The following is an 18,389-nucleotide window of genomic DNA, read 5'->3' on the forward strand; positions in this document are numbered from 1 at the left end:
AGCAAGAGCCGGAGCCCGTCTTCGAGCAAGAGCCGGAGCCCGTCTTCGAGCAAGAGCCGGAGCCCGTCTTCGAGCAAGAGCCGGAGCCCGTCTTCGAGCAAGAGCCGGAGCCCGTCTTCGAGCAAGAGCCAGAGCCCGTCTTCGAGCAAGAGCCAGAGCCCGTCTTCGAGCAAGAGCCAGAGCCCGTCTTCGAGCAAGAGCCAGAGCCCGCTGGTCCTGCGCCAGAGCCCGCTGGTCCTGCCCAGCCCAAGACCCTCTTTGCTGCCGGATCCCCCCTTTCCTGTCAATTTCCCCATTAAAATTTTGGGGGGGCGCCCACCCGAAGGGTCCTCACCGCCATGGCCACCCCGAAGGGTCCTCACCGCCATGGCCACCCCGAAGGGTCCTCACCGCCATGGCCACCCCGAAGGGTCCTCACCGCCATGGCCACCCGAAGGGTCAGCTCCACCATGGACGCCCGAGGGTCCGACAGCTCCTCCCTGGTCGCCCGAGGGTCCGACAGCTCGGCCCTGGACGCCCGAGGGTCCCACAGCTCCGCCCTGGAAGCCCGAAGGTCCGACAGCTCCGCCTTGGTCACGCCCACAGCCTGCTCCGCCGTGGCCACGCCCACAGTCTGTTCCATCACGGCCATGCCCACAGCCTGCTCCACCGTGGCCACACCCACAGCCTACTCCGCCGTGGCCACATCCGCAGACGTTTCCACCCTGGTCCCACGAGCTGCCAGCTCCGCCCTGGAGGCTTCCTGTCCTGTGCAACCACGCCCTCGTCAGCCTCCAGGGCGCCCACCCTCCCACCCCTTTGGATGTTATACGGCGCGAGGACGCGCCTTCGGAGAGGGGGGGGTACTGTCATGGGTCACCATCTATTTCTGCACTACAGTCCACAGAATCCTCTTTGGCGCACCTGCAATCACTTTCCCCTAAATTATCACCTGCACCTGGTTACAATCAATTACCTCATCACCCAGCTCTATAAAACTCTCACGGATACCTCAGTCATTGTCAAGCCTCCAACAGGAACAGACCCAAACCCAGTCACTAAGAAACTCTCCGTGTCATTCAGCAGCAAGTAATGTAACGTATACTTACCTTTAGTATACTAACCTGTCTATCCATGTTCTGATGTCCTCAGGATCCACGCTACGGTCCCTGCCCGGTCCTGAACCCATGTATCCTTCCTGAATATTCGCCTATGGATAACCTGAAAGCAAGTATCACAGAACTGAGTTAGTTTGATGTAAAGCACACTGAAGAGGACCTGCTCACCTGAAAGTCTACACGTCAGAGTATCCTCCTTCTATTCACCTTTGAGCACGCACCTTGTATGTGACGAAATAAAGTTTATGTTCATTCACTTACCTCTGTCTCCGAGCCTGTATCCTGACAAACAAAGGGCATTTAATATTAACTTTGTAGTTTGTGCTGTCTAAGATTTGTGGATGGCTTACAGTTTTTTTACTTAAAGAATGTTTGTTAGAAATTTAACGTTGAAAAGGGATTTTGGATTGTGTTTAGCAGCCTATATGTAAAGCCTATTATAGAACTGTAAGTGATTTAGGGTAGTTTGTATTCAGTTAAGGTGGATCGGATCCATTCATTGGAATAACAATGTAAATTATGTTTGTTCAGATGTTTACTGAGTGTTTTCTCTGGTAGCTTTGTGCAAAATTATTTGCTCAGCTTCTTAGAAAAAAAGTAATTAGTTTCTTTGTTGAAAAAAAAGAAGTAATTGTGTTTCCTCTAATTTTCATTGGGATTTCTAATCCATTGATCTACCTACATCTTTAAGAACTGTTCTTTAAAACCTTTGCGATCAGCCAATATGAATCCAGGCTTTGCTTTAATGAAACTAGCACACAGCCTCTCTGGGGACAAGTGGACAAACAGTTATTGTGTGAAAGTTACAGAAACTAACGAGTTTTATTTCTCACTTTTGAGAATAATTCCACCTCCATTAGTTGCTCTCCATACAATCAGCTCAGTGCATTTTGAATGCTTTTTTTTTGGGGGGGGGGGGGGGGGGGGGGGGGGGGGGGGTTTGATTTTCCAGCTCCTTCAGTTGTAAAACTTTTTTTGTGCTGTTACTAGACAAAATTAATTTACAGTCCCCCACTTTTGAGATCTATGGTAAAATATTTATTACAATGCAAATAAATACAACAAAGTAGGCTACTCTAACTACTTTTGATTTGTTTAAATATGAGAAAAGAATATGAAATAACCTTATAAATGAAGAATGAAGTCAAATGTTCTGTGACAAATATTATACCTCTTTCCCAAGATGCACGTGTGCATAGATGTAATGATTTTGTGCTGTACAATATGGGAAACAATGCTCTAGTTTACAAAGTTGAGAATATTACTACCATTTTTCTATGCCACAATGCTCTTTTAAAGTAGGCACATTGTCAGATATGCACCCTGGAACAGGTTTGGATTAGAAATCCACTTTTTATCATTTAAAAAAAACAAGGGTGACTAAATGTATAAGCGTATGCTTCCCAGCCTGCGGCTCTCAGATGGTAACATCTATAAAATGTCACATGTCATACATTATTTATGTCCACTTTAACTAGATTTCCTTGAGAAATTGTTGCACTGATGTTCAACAGAGGCAATAAATTAGCAGCATATGGCAATACACTAAAGAGAATTACATTTGCCCTGTGAAATCTGGGCACATTATCCCACCTGTTCTCTATGGAATCACCCTGACATTTCCTGCATTAATTGCCACTGGTTGATGAAAATGGACCATAAGTTCCATAATGGTCAACATGCTTAACTGTTGTAAAGTAGTGCCTATGACTCCTAATCCCTAGTTAGTCATTCTCTAACCTTACTGTATCCGTTTTTTGTCTCTCTTTCTTTTATTCTCTAGCCTGTGAGCTCATGAATCAGGGGATACTGGCATTGGTGTCGTCGACGGGATGTGCTGCAGCCAACGCGCTACAATCTCTGACGGACGCCATGCACATTCCTCACCTGTTCATTCAGAGGAACGGAGACGGCACACCCCGCGCTGAGTGCCAGCTCAATCCCAGCCCCGACGGAGAGCGCTACACACTGGCCGCACGCCCTCCTGTGCGTCTAAATGATGTCATGATCACGCTCGTCTCTGAACTGCGCTGGCGCAAGTTCATTGTTTTCTATGACAGCGAGTACGGTGAGTAACGGTGAACATTTGTGGCACCCATCTCCAGATGGGAGCCTGGTTGGAGGTTAATGATAGGAGAGCAGGGGTCACACTGAAGTGAAGGGTGACAGTTGTTCTGTGACATATCAGCTGGAATTCACAATTCATCATGATATTTTGGTGCATAGCAATTTCAGAGGACTTTTCAAAGCAAAAAATGATGTTGTCCATGAGCAATGCTTAAAAAAAATTTCATAGTGCAAACACATCAGCTCTGAAGTTAAAATTTGATGAGAGCAGGTGGACTCTAGCAGACTAAAAGGCAGACTGTCAGTTAACTAGCTTCAGCATTGTAGTGTTTTGAAAACTAGGAAACTGTCTAGGTGTATAAAACATGGACTAGGTTAACCTTCTGATTTCTTCATTGAGTCAGGGATGTTCATCTGTATGGGAATATAAGTTTGGCTGTCAAACCAGAATTGTCTCTATGTCGGACCTCTTTAACAAAATACTTTTAACCTGACCTCTCTCTAAATGTAATCAAGCCCAAGAATGAGGATTGCTCTTTACCGTTTACCCTAACAGTACAACTGTATTCTTGATCAAATAAATGCAGCCTTGGTGAGCATAAGAGACTTATTTCAAAAACAAATAAAACCCCAAACCTTGGAACAGTAGTGTAAATGATAAACAGATAGGAAACATTTTAATTCAAACCAGCAAATAAACATTGGAAATATTAATATTGGAATTAATTAATATTGTCACATCAGCAAGGTGGTAGACATTAATTACCCGTAGCAGATCTATACAGCTGGAGCTGGACAAGGTGGAGGGATTTTGAAAGCTTGCTGCACTGTTACAGTAAATGCTAACCAAATATTTGACGGTTGAACACTAGAGGTGGGAGAAAGAATCAATGCATCGCGATTCTCCAACAATTCTGGAATTTCAGAATCGATTATGAGCTTAGTTTTTACTGCAGATGCACGATTACGCTGCGTGTGTATTAGAAACACCCGTTTTCTGATTGGTTCCAATTTCTCTCTCTCTCTCTCTCTCTCTCTCTCTCTCTCTCTCTCTCTCTCTCTCTCACACACACACACACACACACACATCACACAAACCTTCCTTAAAATAAACTTTCGTAAAGTTCGGAAAGGTTGAAGTGAAACGACATTCGCGGGCATTGTACAGGATATGCGGTAACACTTTACAATAATACAATAATTCATGCTTAACTAATGCACAGATAATACTGAATTAATGTGTAACTAATGATTGTCTAAGCTATTCATTAATGATTACCACATTAGGAACTAATTAAGAGTCTGTATGGTTAATGTGTTAGTTCATACATGAATTGTTATTAATTAAATATGTAATTGTGAATAAATTTCCTAATAACTAATTTTTTTAACTAATAGTGTTAATTAATATGTTAATTACCAGAATGAGCCAAAGCCTTGTATTTCAACTTCCAGATAATACAGGTACACATTAATACATGATTAATGACTTCATTGTTAGTGCAAATTCATGTGTAAATTACTACAATTACTAAATGACTAGTTAATAATGATGTGCCTCAACAAGTAAAGTCATAACATAATGATACCTTTGCAAATCATTAGCTAATGATTAATTAAAGCAGACAACTGGTAGTTGAAGTGCATAGCTTTGACTAATGTGGTAATTAACACATTAATTTACACTATTAGTTAATAAAATATGTTATTAAGGAATTAATACACAATGACACATTGAATTAATATCAATTCATGTATTACTTAATCTATTAATCATATAGACTCTTTATTAGTTGCTGATGCAGTAATAATTAATTAATGGTTTAGTTCTTCATGAATCATACATTAACTCATGACCATCTGTGCATTAGTTAAACATGAATTAATGCATATTAGTGCACCCATATTGTAAAGTGTTACCGGATATGCTTTGTGTATACTCTGTGTAAGTCTCAAAATGGTTTAATGATGCGCAATTAATGTAAACAGTCAGTTTTGTCTTAATCGAATAAATGGACTGCACAAAACACATCTTATATTTTAAAAGAGATCTGTGCACTAGTGTGAATGCAGCTTATTAGATCTCCCACTGTCGACGATGTCATCAGTAATAATTAAACAACAGTAAAGATGAGAAAAAGAAAAATCACTCACAGCTCTTGAATGGAAAACGTTCAGATACTCTTAAATACTGAAAGCACTCTTTGTTTGCTTGTAATATGTTTCTTTGTTCCTTTTTGTTATTTATTAGCTTTTATGTTTTGAAGCTATATTAGTTTTTTAAACTCTTAACATACAATTGTTTTAATTTAATGTTTTAATGTGTAATTATTTAAAATAAATACTTATAATTACATATGTAATTAAATAAAAAATATATTTTGGATTTTGAAGACGATTAATTAATTAATTAAAAAGTTGATCAAGAATCGATTTGGAATCAGATTGTGCCTTCCAGAATCGGTATCGGATCAGATTGTGAGGTGCCTAAAGATTCCCACCCCAATTGAACATGCAAGCTAATTTGCTACTGATACAGCAGGAACCAATTAGCTGTGCCCTATAGAGAATTATGTGATTGCAAGGTGGTTGAGTTAAGGACCTATAAGCCTGTGCCATCTAGAGTTTCATGTCAGAACTTTGTATTTGTTGCTCTTTTTGAGACAAAACACCATAAAAGCATAATTGATATACAACTGCACTGCTGTTTATTTCAAGTCTTCTGGAGCCATATGATATATTTGTTTGAGAATCAAACAAAAATTTAACATAACATCCACCCTATAGCTTCATGAGAAAAATTAACAATGTTTGATTTGTGAATGAATCAGTCCTTTGAGATTTGAGTGATTTGTTCATGGTCTGATGTGATTCTCTAATTCAGCTCACAGACTCAATGATCAGTGTATAACAGCTTGCTGGAAGGGAAGATTATCAGTGAAAAACAACTTATGGTTTATTCCTCACAAGGCTGTCATTGTGCTTTATTATTACTTGGAATATAGCTCACAAATGAGATGGACTACTTGCTTTTTGAAGCTTGTTATTGCATGGATAAACAAATGATGACAAAATAATTTTTGAGTGAGCTATAACCAGCATGTAGGCCAAATCTCCTTTTGTTCCCATCTTATCTTCTTAAAATCCCCATTATCCCAAGCAAGTCTCTGTAGCCCATAGCTCTTTCTTTGCTTTGGGGTTGGGTGGTTTGCTGTGCTAACAGGATGCCATCGCGGATTCAAAGGTCTCGATGAAAAGCATCTCACAACCACGGGGCATTTTGACCCTCCCCCCAGTCAAAGCAGAGCACCCTTGTGGTCCACATCTACAGTATTTCAGAATAGATTCAGCTAAACAGCTGAATTGCTCAGCATATATGCTAGGGCTATAACTGCTACTGAATTCGGCTTCAGGCAGATTCAGACAGTGGGCTGAGATGAGTCAGACCGCCTAGCACCCTGGAGCAGGGAACATCCTTCAAACTATATCGCAGAGGTCAGAGGAAAAGCCCCAATCAAGATGTATAACATGATTGATCGCGGTGCAGAGCTCTTAGCACTGAACATGACACCCTCCAGTCACTCTGGATGTGAAATACTAGACACATTGATAACAGGCTTCTTGGCAAGGACAGTTTGGTAAAAACAGTTTGGTAGGCTTGTTTGGTTTCACTTCGTTTTGATGGTCCCTTAAACACATTCTCTTTACTATAAGTAATGTTGCACCTACTGTATAGCTCTAATTAGAATGTTAGTAGAGTAGACTGGTTGGGTTATGGTTAGAATAAGTTGACTTGCAGTTGCAAAGTTACTTATAGTCAGTAGAATATCTGTTGGAGGACCATCACAATAAAGAGTTAGCAGATATTAAGCAGACAGTCTAGTAATACTCTAGTAATAAAATGAGAGTTAACTGACATGTAGTTGCAAAGTTGCTTATAGTCAACAGAATGTTCGAAAGGGACCATCAAAATAAAGTCTTACCATTTGGGTTTATTTAGAATATTTATATGTCTGTCTGTCCGTATATCTATCTATCGTTCTATATTTCTGTGTATCTATATATCTGTCCATCTGCCTGCCTGTCGTTTAGTCTGTCTATATTTGTCTTCTTTTGTACTATTGTTTTCTGGTGTTTTAGACAATCTAAAGGACAATAATAAATCATTGAAATCGATTCTCAAGATCTATACTTTCATTATACGGATGAAAACATAACACTCAATGCTTCTATTATAATCACTCAAAAAAGGGATGGCTTGAAAAAAAATAGCATAGATTAATCACTCACAACTTTTCTTTTTTTTACAAATCTACACCTTTGCCTTTAAACTTTTCAACAAAACCATAATTTCATAAAATATTCTAATGTTCACAAGCTCATTCTATATTAAAATAGATACACTGAGAACTGGTTTTAGACCAGCAAAAGTGCAGTGGCATTTGAGGAGCAGTGCGTAAATGATCTTACATTATGAATCTGCTTGAGAAGGAGAAACAAATCATTTATCTGAGATCTCATTCTCAGTTCTGCTCTCGTCACTTCTGTCACACTGGTGCAGGAACACTGGCTGTACAAATTGAAAACCGCAGGCTGTGGGTGTGTTAAAAATATAACCAAAATCTGAAAGCAGGGGAAAGTGATCTGTAAAAGCTGTTAGTCCGATTCAGGTGGATGAAATACCAGAAAACAGTTTGTGAGTGTTTGATGTTAGAGATATAGAGATATATCTGCATGTGCCTTCACTTCATATAGCTAAAGTTAATTTGTGGATCTTTAAGTTATACTCACTGATTCTCGCTTTGTATTACAACCTAATTGCTTATATGCAGGGCTGGAAATGGGGGGTAATGCGGGGGGACGGAGTCCAGGGAATGAATTCCGAGGAGGGATGGCGTTTCAGTTCATATTGTTAAAAAAAAAAAAAAAATAGGGAAATGAAGGGTTCCCTTTCAGTCGATAACGTCGGACGTAGTCGACGCGACTGAAATGGGATCACGCTAGGGAGCCTATCATCTTCGAGTACTATTGAACGAGCCAATGTAATTGGCGTGCGTGATTCGCATCACACACTCCGCCCCCGCGGCGCGGGTATAAATACGGAAGTGGATGCACGCACTAGTTGCCTTTCGCTTCGGAGCCGATCGTTTGATGTCTCTGAGAGTGCTGTTGTCTACAACGAGCGAGTGTGTCGGTGTTCTTCAGGAAGACTCTCCCAGTGCTGGTGTTCTACAGCGCGAGTGCAGCGGTGATCGCGAGCTTTGAGCTCTCAACTGCTGTTTTAACAGCAACAAATTTCTAAATGTTTGTGTGTGTTGATGGCTGGTTAGAGGGCGGAAAAGTGAGTGCTTCACTGTTTCAGTTCTCTGTTCAGTGTTGCCGCGGTCATTTCCCTGTGTGCTCCGGCACTGGTGACGGTCCTATTTTCTGAAAGAGCAACACGGGTGCGTTTGCGTCTTTTTCAAGATGTCATTCCGCCCGTGCGTTTCTGGGTGCGGTCGTTCCCTGTCTCTCTCTGATGGTCACAACTGTTGTGTCACGTGTTTGGCTTACAGCACGCTGAGACAGCTTTTGTGGACAGCTCATGTTTTCACTGTGGGAACATGACTGTCGCAGTGTTGAGGGCGAGACTCGCCTTCGTTCGCGGAGAGTGAGTCCCCATTACCATGCCCCACCCTCGGGTGCTGTGTGGGATGGGTGACCGGAGGATAGTGTTGGATGTCCCGCCCGGTAACCATTCCCTGTGGGCTCCTCACTCCTCCCTTCCACTGCAACCACTGGAGCCTCCTGTGTTTTCTGCTGGTCCATCTGTAATGGGTGGGCCAGCGGTTTCACTCGGGGCTCCCCTGGAGGACAGGACGCCGATTGCAGCATCAGAGGGTGAGCTGACTTCTGGAGATGATGACTCGGCTGCATTGTCTCCCTCCGGGAGTTCAATGTTGCCCGAGCCGAATCCAGAATTATCAGCTATGCTGAAACGGGCCGCCGAGGCTGCCGGGCTCGAGTGGAACCTCCACCGTGTCCCGTTCAGTCTCGGTTGGAATCTGGAGTTTGGTATCTTGGGGCGGGCCGCGCTGGTTCTCAGCTCGCCGCCCCAGTGCCTTTCTTTCCCGAAATGCATGGAGAGCTTATCAGGTGGTGAACAGCATCTTTCTCTGCCAGAAACTGCCTGAATAGCTTTTCCCCCTCATTACCCTTGATGGAGGAACGGTGAAGGGTTGCGAGGTGTCCCTCCATTGGAGCGGTCTGTCGACACAGGTGCACCTGTGTCCGGCGGCCGCTGCCTTTTGGGGGGATCCTCGTCTCCCCCCTAAGGCCTGTGAGTTTCGTCCGTTCCGACGGGCAGAGCTTACAAAGCCTGTGGGCAAGCCCCTTCCTCTTGCGTGCCATGGCGTTGCTGCAGGCTAGGGCACCCATGGCATGCACGAGGGTAATCCAGACCGTGCGCTCATAGGTGAGCACCGCACTGCATCCGACCTCACCCTCCGGGGTACGGGTGTCGTAGCGTGCGTGATCGGTCTGGCGATGTCCACCTTGGTGGTCCAGTAGCGCCTTCGTTGGCTCAGCCTGGTTGGTATGGCGGATGCGGACAAGGTTCGGTTCCTGGTCTCCCCAATTTCCCAGGTTGGGCTGGTCGGCGACGCGGTGGAGAACTGCATCAAACAGTTCTCTGCCGCTCAAGCGCAGACGGAGGTCATCCGGCACATCCTGCCCCGGTGGCCAGCTGCTGCCTCCACCCGCCGCCGGTGGCAGCTCCTCCGCCTGCTCGTCGCCGTGGGCGTTCTCCGGCCGCCGCTCCTGCTGGCCCTCCGCAGCAGCCTCCACCCAGGCCTCAGCAGGGAGCCGGCCGCAGTAGAGACGCCCAGCCCGCTCCAGGCGCTGCCAAGCCAGGTGGCAAGCGACAGCGAAAGCATTCCGGAGCGGGCCGCCCAGGAATGGATGAGATGCTCTTGGAGTGGCACGATCACTCCCTCCCCCCGGGTGAGGGCCGGGTGGAGCTTTTGTTTGTGTGTGTGTCTGTTCCGCCGCTGGCTCCCTAAAAAAAAAAAAAAAAAAAAAAGCGGAGCAAGCGGTACCCACACTTCAAAGAGAGAGCAATTTCATCTGTTCCTGGGTCCCAAGAGGGCCAGTCTGGCGGGTGTGACCCTGTATAGCCTTACACCCCTCAGCTCCCCCTTGGTCGCCAGCAGGCAGCTTGGTGCGTTCGAGGACCCGGTCATCCGCCTTCTCACGCGCCCCCTGCCGCTTGTGGAGACAGGTAAGTGTTGCACAGCACACTAACACCACTCTCTCTACTTTGCTGCCCCACCTCAGGCTCGGCTACCCCGCTCAAGTCAGTGATAGTCATCACATTAGGTGTTGAGCAGACGTGCTCCTGAAAATTCAGTGATATTCATCACACCGAGTGTTGAGCAGTGCTCCTGACTTGTGCGTGCTTATCTTATCCTGCTGGCGAAGGATTTGATATAGCCGCTCCTCCAGCCGGTACGAAGGCCAGTTGTAAACTCGTTCTTCGTGCTACTAGGTGGTGGGTCGTGACCATCTTGGCCCAAGATTGGTCTGCAGCTTTGACCTGAAAGACATGTGCTTCAGATCTCTACCTCCCGCACCGCAGGCCATCCTGTGTGTTGCGTCTAAGGGTGGAGTATCAGTACAGTGTCCTTCCCCTCGAGTGCTCCAGAGCCCGTTGGGTCTTCAGGTCAACTGGAAGAGAGTAATCTCGCCCACGGGCTGAGTATCTCTTTTCTAGTTTTGGAGAGGTACTCGGTCCAACATGTCTCTCCAATGAGAATGTGTTCAGCTGGTGTTGAAGTGAGAAAGGGTCCCACTGAAAGAACTTTCAGAGGCTCCTGGGGTATATGGTAGTCGCAGCCTTTGGCTCCCTCCATATGTGACCGCTTCAGCGCTAGCTTCACGATCGAGTCCCGAGGTGACCGTGGCAGAGCAGCTCACCCTGTGTGACTATAGTTCATCCCGGTCTGCTGCCAAACCCTCTTCAACAGAGCGGCCATGTACAAAGGGCGTGTTTTAACGGGGGCCTGGGCGACCCCCGACTACACGGGCATTCGTGCCTCGAGTTGTTAGACATTGCGACCGTTGCGCAAGCTTCCCTTGCATGTCACAAACTCACCCGTCACCTCCTCCTTGGAGTCAGACGCTTCTGAGGGCGCCTTATTCCACTCCTCCCGCTTACTCAATCGTGCCGCCATCGAGCCTCACGACAGTTATAGCCAGGGCAAGTGGAGACTCCATCCCCTGGGTCCGGCTGGGTCATGACCATTCCGGGGCCGCTCAGTTGCCCCCCCGGTTTTATTTTTCCGCCAGTGTTTGGGTAAACCGAGCGGACTACCCTTGGACAAACACTGGGACTCAGCGGCCCCAGGGGCCCGCAGAAATGCGTTTAACCCCAGTGAGCCTTCTAAAAGTGACTGCGACTCATGGTCGCCTTGCGCCTGCAAGTCAGTGAAATCATCACTCTTCATGTTGAGCAGATTTGCTCCTGAAACTCAGTGAAGTTCATCGCACTCTGGTGTTGAGCAGCAATGCTCCTGTAGCTCAGTGAGTCCATCACAGGTAGCTCAGTGAATTCATCACACGCAGTGCTGAGCAGAAATGCTCCTGGTGCTCAGTGAAGTTCCTCGCACTCAAGTGTTGAGCAGAAATGCTCCTGAAGCTCAGTGAGTTTATCACACTCAGGTGTTGAGCAGTAATGCTCCTGAAGCTCAGTGAACTTGTCACACTCAAGTGCTGAGCAGAAATGCTCCTGTCGCTCAGTGAGGTTCTTCGTACTCAAGTGTTGAGCAGAAATGCTCCTGAAGCTCGGTGAGTTTATCACACTCAGGTGTTGAGCAGGAATGCTCCTGAAGCTCAGTGAACTTGTCACACCCAAGTGCTGAGCAGAAAATGCTCCTGAAGCCCAGTGATCTTCACATGTTGTGTTGAGCAATGCTCCTGTCTTTTGCGCCCGTCACTTGCACCTACGTGCCATGTCAGGAGAGGAACAGGTCTTCATAGTTGCCCCTCATTGGCCCAACTAGACCTGGTTCCCTTCAACAGCCTTCCTGACTTCCCCTGGATTCGGGGACGGGGCACGATGGCACACGCGTTCTTCCCCCGGAGATTCCGGGCGGTCTTACATCCGAACGCGGAGGTTCAGGTGGCTATCACAAGAACATGTGTTAGTTACCATCACTTCTGCGAGCACCCCCTAGAATTGGGTAGCGTGCTTACGCCTTTAGAAGTGGAACCTAGTCGTTGAGTGCGTCTTCTCCCCTGAGGAGATCCTGAAAGCTTTCGATCACTTCAGTGCTCTCTTTCCTGCAAAATGGGTTGCAGTAGGCTGTTTTCCTAAATCACCCTCAAAATGATGTTGCCTCGGTGTTTAAACGACGCTCATCGTGTTGCAGAAGTATGCAGAAGCACGTTCTGATCGTCAGGTTCCTGAGGAGCAAGGTCTTGTAAATCCTTGTGTCCCTCTTTATCCTCTTGGGCCTTGTCCCTGGTGCGACTGCACTGCAGAGACCGCCCCTGAGCCACTGCAGGTAGTGAGTTAAAAATTCTGTTATATCAGTTCTCCTGCTCGCGTGGTCTCTACTAGAGGGTAGGGACTTGCTCGCTTTCGGTCAACGTATTGTGCCTGGAGTCTGGGCCGGCTAACTCTCACAAGCTGAGATCCCGGCTCGGATTGTGCCCAAGGTTCCTACCTCTCCCGTAATAGGAGCAGGTGGTGAGCCTGCAAGCGCTGCCCTGGAGGAGGCAGATCCAGCCCTGGCTTCTCTGTCCGATTCGCTTGGACGTGTACAGAATGCAAGTCATAGACCTCAGACCAGCTCTTCAAATATCTGTTGGAATTCAGCAGAGAGGGAAGGCTGTTTCCATGCAAAGTTGCACTTAGTGCTTGCCTTCATTTCGGCAAAGATCCGAGATGCAACATGTCCACTTAGGTGTTGAGCTCCTCTATGATGAGTGTAAAGTGCTCCGCCTGGGCGTTGACGATATACTTTGCTAAACAGATTCTAGAGTTGGGGGCTGGACGACACCTAGTTGAACCGCTGCTTCCCGTGGGCTCCCTTCTCATGAAGCCAGTTTCACCGTGAGCCCGGTTCAAGTGTCGGCTTGCTGCGCCATTCCCCTCCTATGGACTGGATACGTGCGCCTTTCTACTCCAGTTGAGTTCCCTTAAAATTGAACCCTGTTGAGTTCCTCCACACCCCTCCGACGTCGGACGTGCGGAACGTCTGGTGTTAGGCCTACCACTCGTAAGCAGTGTGGAACCTGTGTTAGGCTGGGTCCATATGTTGCGGTCCCTTCGGTGACCCCATGTGTGTATTCTTCCACGATACGGCTCCCTGCGGTGAGCCCGTGTCTTCCCTCGGCAGAGTCTCTCTGCCGTCACTGTCCGGTGTGTCTCCCCCCGTCTTAGGCTGGAGCCACCCCAGTGACATTCCATATGTTAGACTGCCCGGTTTCCGCCCAGTTCATATGTGTATTCTCCACATTTCCTCCCTCGGGTTGGATGTGGCTTCCGCAGCGTCCCTTCCTTCCAACGTACGGGGAACGCTTTCCCAGTGGTCCTGTAGGAACAGCAGTGACTTCCCTGGCCTAAGCCCTGTCCTTCCCCGCCTTAAGTTTGCGGGGGCATCAGGAGGCTTTGGTTTAGGCACTGGAAGGTGGCAGCGTTAGTGGCGTGTTCAATGGTTGATCCCATTTCAGTCGCGTCGACTACGTCCGACGTTATCGACTGAAAGGGAACGTCCTGGTTGCGTATGCAACCCACCGTTCCCTGAAGGAGGGAACGGAGGACGTAGTCCCCTTGCCACTACCGCTGGACCACCGCTGACCCCGGGTTACTCTCGGCTCCTCAGCGAAAAGCAACTAGTGCGTGCATCCACTTCCGTATTTATACACGCGCCGCGGGGGCGGAGTGTGTGATGCGAATCACGCACGCCAATTACATTGGCTCGTTCAATAGTACTCGAAGATGATAGGCTCCCTAGCGTGATCCCATTTCAGTCGCGTCGACTACGTCCTCCGTTCCCTCCTTCAGGGAACGGTGGGTTGCATACGCAACCAGGACGATTTCTATACAGGTGCTGGTCATATAATTAGAATATCATCAACAAGTTGATTTATTTCAGTAATTCCTTTCAAAAAGTGACATTTGGATATTATATTCATTCATTACACACAGACTGATATATTTCAAGTGTTCATTCCTTTTAATTTTGATGATTATAACTGACAACTAATGAAAACCCCCAAATCATTATCTCAGAAAATTAGAATATTGTGAAAAGGTTCAATATTGAAGACACCTGGTGCAACACTCTAATCAGATAATTAACTCAAAACACCTGCAAAGGCCTTTAAATTGTCTCTCAGTCTAGTTCTGTAGGCTACACAATCATGGGGAAGACTGCGGACTTGACAGCTGTCCAAAAGACGACCATGGACATCTTGCACAAGGAGGGCAAGACACAAAAGGTCATTGCTAAAGAGGCTGGCTGTTCACAGAGCTCTGTGTCCAAGCACATTAATAGAGAGGTGAAGGGAAGGAAAAGATGTGGTAGAAAAAAGTGTACAAGCAATAGGGATAACCCCACCCTGGAGAGGATTGTGAAACAAAACCCATTCAAAAATGTGAGAGAGATTCACAAAGAGTGGACTGCAGCTGGAGTCAGTGCTTCAAGAACCACCACGCACAGACGTATGCAAGACACGGGTTTCAGCTGTCGCATTCCTTGTGTCAAGCCACTCTTGAACAAGACACAGCGTCAGAGGTGTCTCACCTGGGCTAAAGACAAAAAGGAATGGACTGCTGCTGAGTGGTCCAAAGTTATGTTCTCTGATGAAAGTAAATTTTGCATTTCCTTTGGAAATCAAGGTCCCATAGTCTGGAGGAAGAGAGGAGAGGCACAGAATCCACGTTGCTTGAAGTCCAGTGTAAAGTTTCCACAGTCAGTGATGGTTTGGGGTGCCATGTCATCTGCTGGTGTTTGTCCACTGTGTTTTCTGAGGTCCAAGGTAAACGCAGCCGTCTACCAGGAAGTTTTAGAGCACTTCATGCTTCCTGCTGCTGACCATATTTATGGAGATGCAGATTTCATTTTCCAACAGGACTTGGCACCTGCACACAGTGCCAAAGCTAACAGTACCTGGTTTAAGGACAATGGTACTTGAATTAGTAGTTTAAATTATTTCAGAGAATTAAATTACAATAGAACAACATGTTTAGGTAGCAACAATTTTTTTTTTAAACCTTCATGTTGCCATTATTATTGTCTGTGTTTGTGCAATGCATCATTAAGCCAGTAGGTGGCCACAAGTCTTCATGAGTGAATAATTGAACCATTAAATGAACATATTAGTCCAAAAACATTGATTAATTTAGGAAAGAAAAAGTAGGCTGTAGCTGAAACTGATTTTTGATTCTCATACTAATTGCTCATATGCCTCTGGACACAGAAGGATTGCATTGGCATTTGATTGAAATGTAACATCTATGCAAAATAATCCTTGAATCGTTTTTTTAAGGCCATTCCCGTTTCGAATATGTGATTGTGTTTTGTCAACAATAAGCTTAAAAAAATTATGCATTTCCATTTTGTAGTGTGGATCATTCATTGCGATATTTAAACTGATTCTCATGTTTAAGAATCTGTAATCTGCTTGACAAAATAATTTATGCTACTGCCCACCGACATGCTTTGAAAGCTACTGTCGTACCTTTTTTTGGCCTTCAAACACCTTACAATGCACATATCAAGATCAGGAAAATCAATGTTTTATCCAAAAAGGTTTATCCAAATTATTTTGCATTTTAGAATGCACATCAGCTTCCCTTCGCTTAAAACTGGATTCACCTTTAAATGTTTAATAATTGTTGATTTTAAGTACTAAACTCAGAGGCTGCCATCCAAAATATTCCTCAGTTTTCTTTCACACAAGGACAAATGTATTTAAAAGGTCTGTGTGACCTGTTCAATTCTGTATGCACCACATATGCAGATTCCTAGACAATGCAGATTCCTTTCTCCAAGCAGAGATTCTTTTGAATAAACGTGTTTGTGCCACACACAATTAATAAATGTTGTTAATTGACCTTTGATGTGCCTGTCTTGATCATTAAGAAAATATTGTTTGGAGGAAACATGGAATTTGCCTGTTTAATGCTATTATAGATTATATAATTTAATTTTTAAGTACATCTGAAAAGTTATTAAAAGTAAAACAAAAGAAAAAAAGAAACCCGGAGTACTCCCAGTGAATCTTAGCAATTTCCAGCCCTGCTTATATGTGAATCAAGTGAGACTACAGCATCGGCTTTATAACTAACTCTTAATGCATCTAGAGCTCGATCTGAGTTGAGTAAGTTGGTCTTTCTCACTCTCTTACTATCATTTCTCATTTTCAAGCTCTTATAGCTGGAATGACGCATTGCTGTAATCGATTACGTCGATTACGTAAATTATTCGATTTGCATGGAATGCGTCAATTTATTGCACTGTTTATGGTCATCCCCAATGATGGTGGCTAAAGTATGCGTTTTTTTAAACAGAGACCAAATAAAATGGTGCATTGCACAGTCTGTAAAACCACAGCAGCACAACGTCTATGCAGAAGCATCTGAAAAGAAAACATCCCAGGGCTCTCCTCCCTCAAAACGATGAGGCGGCAGCATGAGTATTGGGATTATTACAGTGAAGTTTAACACAGCACTAGAATATGGTTGTCAGTTCCATATTTTGTGCTTAATACGGCTGTGTTCAGCATTCAGTTTTATACAAACTGCAGTGGGTGCGAGGCTGTGAGACACACGGCTCAAACATACTCTCTGGAGCCTGTTACAAAACATTTAACGCAGTTGTTGGTTATTTAAAATATCTAATGGTTATTTTTGGTACCATTTTTGGTACTGTTGCTACAGTTACTGCTATGGTTCGTTAGAATGTGGTTGTGACTTCAGTGTTTGATCATACAGCTGAATGAACATATTCAAGCAGCTACAATTAATCTCCTCAAGGAACAAAACATTTCAGGATTCACACTTGCAAGCAATGCAGCTGAAAAAATCCCAAGAAGTGACTGTAAACACAGCCATAGTAAACACCTACACTACATAAAATGTATATTTTTTCATAAATGGTAAACGTTCAGATTAGCTATGATTACTTAGTTATTATTTATCGGCAAATAACCAAAGGATTGATCGACTATTCAGAAAATAAACAATAGATTAACCGGAAAAAATAATTGTTCAATTATTTGATTAATCATAAAAAAAGAAGATAGATTAATCGATTGAAAAAAGAATTGTAAGTTCCAGCCCTATCTGCTTTTGCTCCTCCACTTAATCAACACAGCATAAACCAGGAGTTGATATATCAATAGATGATGTATTTAGCTCACAGACACACACACACACACACACACACACACACACACACACACACACACACACACACACACACACACACACACACACACACACACACACACACCTGTTATATAGTTTATTGCTGCATTCTTTTACTCTAAGCTTGCTAAGCTGTGGACTCTTTTACTTTTAATTTGAAAAAAAAAATTTATCACTAATTATGTCTGTTTAAATAGCATTGCAGAAACTCATCTCATTATTTGCATTGATTTACTCTAGCCAACTTATTTTGGTGCTATTATTTGCAGGACAAGTAAACAGCCTTGAAGGATCGCTGTGTGAAAGGCTTTCATATAGCATTTGAAGTTAATTATTTGTCTCTAAAATACAAGATACTTCTGTAGTAACCATTCAGACAAAATTGATTTAGCTAATGTATCTGTTTATGCTATTTTAAATGAATACTTTTCAAGATCTATTAAAAGACTATACTTTTTTTAAATAAATGTTTTGTTGGCCTCAGCCAACTTCTGTGCTTTGCAAGGAAAGGTTCCGTTTATATTTTCAATTGAGCTTGGTTCGGCACGGCACGATTACAAACCGTTCTCTGCACCGAAAGCCAAACGTGCTGAACCGTGCTGGTAGAATGTATGTACTGATGTTCCCACTCAGGATTGGTCGCTTGTCTGTTGCCTTGCTAGCAATTTCTCTTAGCTGGCCAAGCGCACTATTTGAGCGAAGTTAACCACAAGTTAATAATAAAATTAAAAGAAATATCTGATATCTCATATCGTCTGTAAACGCTTGCATTGCCAAGGCATCAACTGACGCATTTGTATTACATTTCA

General features: G+C 44.6%; 1 protein-coding gene across 3 annotated transcripts in view; it reads left to right on the forward strand.

The window, feature by feature from the left end:
* Positions 1-18,389, forward strand: part of grid1a (glutamate receptor, ionotropic, delta 1a) — a 373,012-nt gene that overhangs the window by 216,496 nt on the left and 138,127 nt on the right. For all 3 annotated transcript variants that reach the window (XM_077239644.1, XM_077239645.1, XM_077239646.1), the window contains exon 3: positions 2,881-3,165. In XM_077239644.1, coding sequence (XP_077095759.1) covers positions 2,881-3,165 — 285 coding nt within the window. The remainder of the gene's footprint in view (positions 1-2,880; positions 3,166-18,389) is intronic.

Source organism: Siphateles boraxobius, unplaced genomic scaffold, assembly GCF_051911475.1.
Source record: "Siphateles boraxobius isolate OS27281-9 unplaced genomic scaffold, OSU_SipBor_1 22, whole genome shotgun sequence".
NCBI lineage: Eukaryota > Metazoa > Chordata > Actinopteri > Cypriniformes > Leuciscidae > Siphateles > Siphateles boraxobius.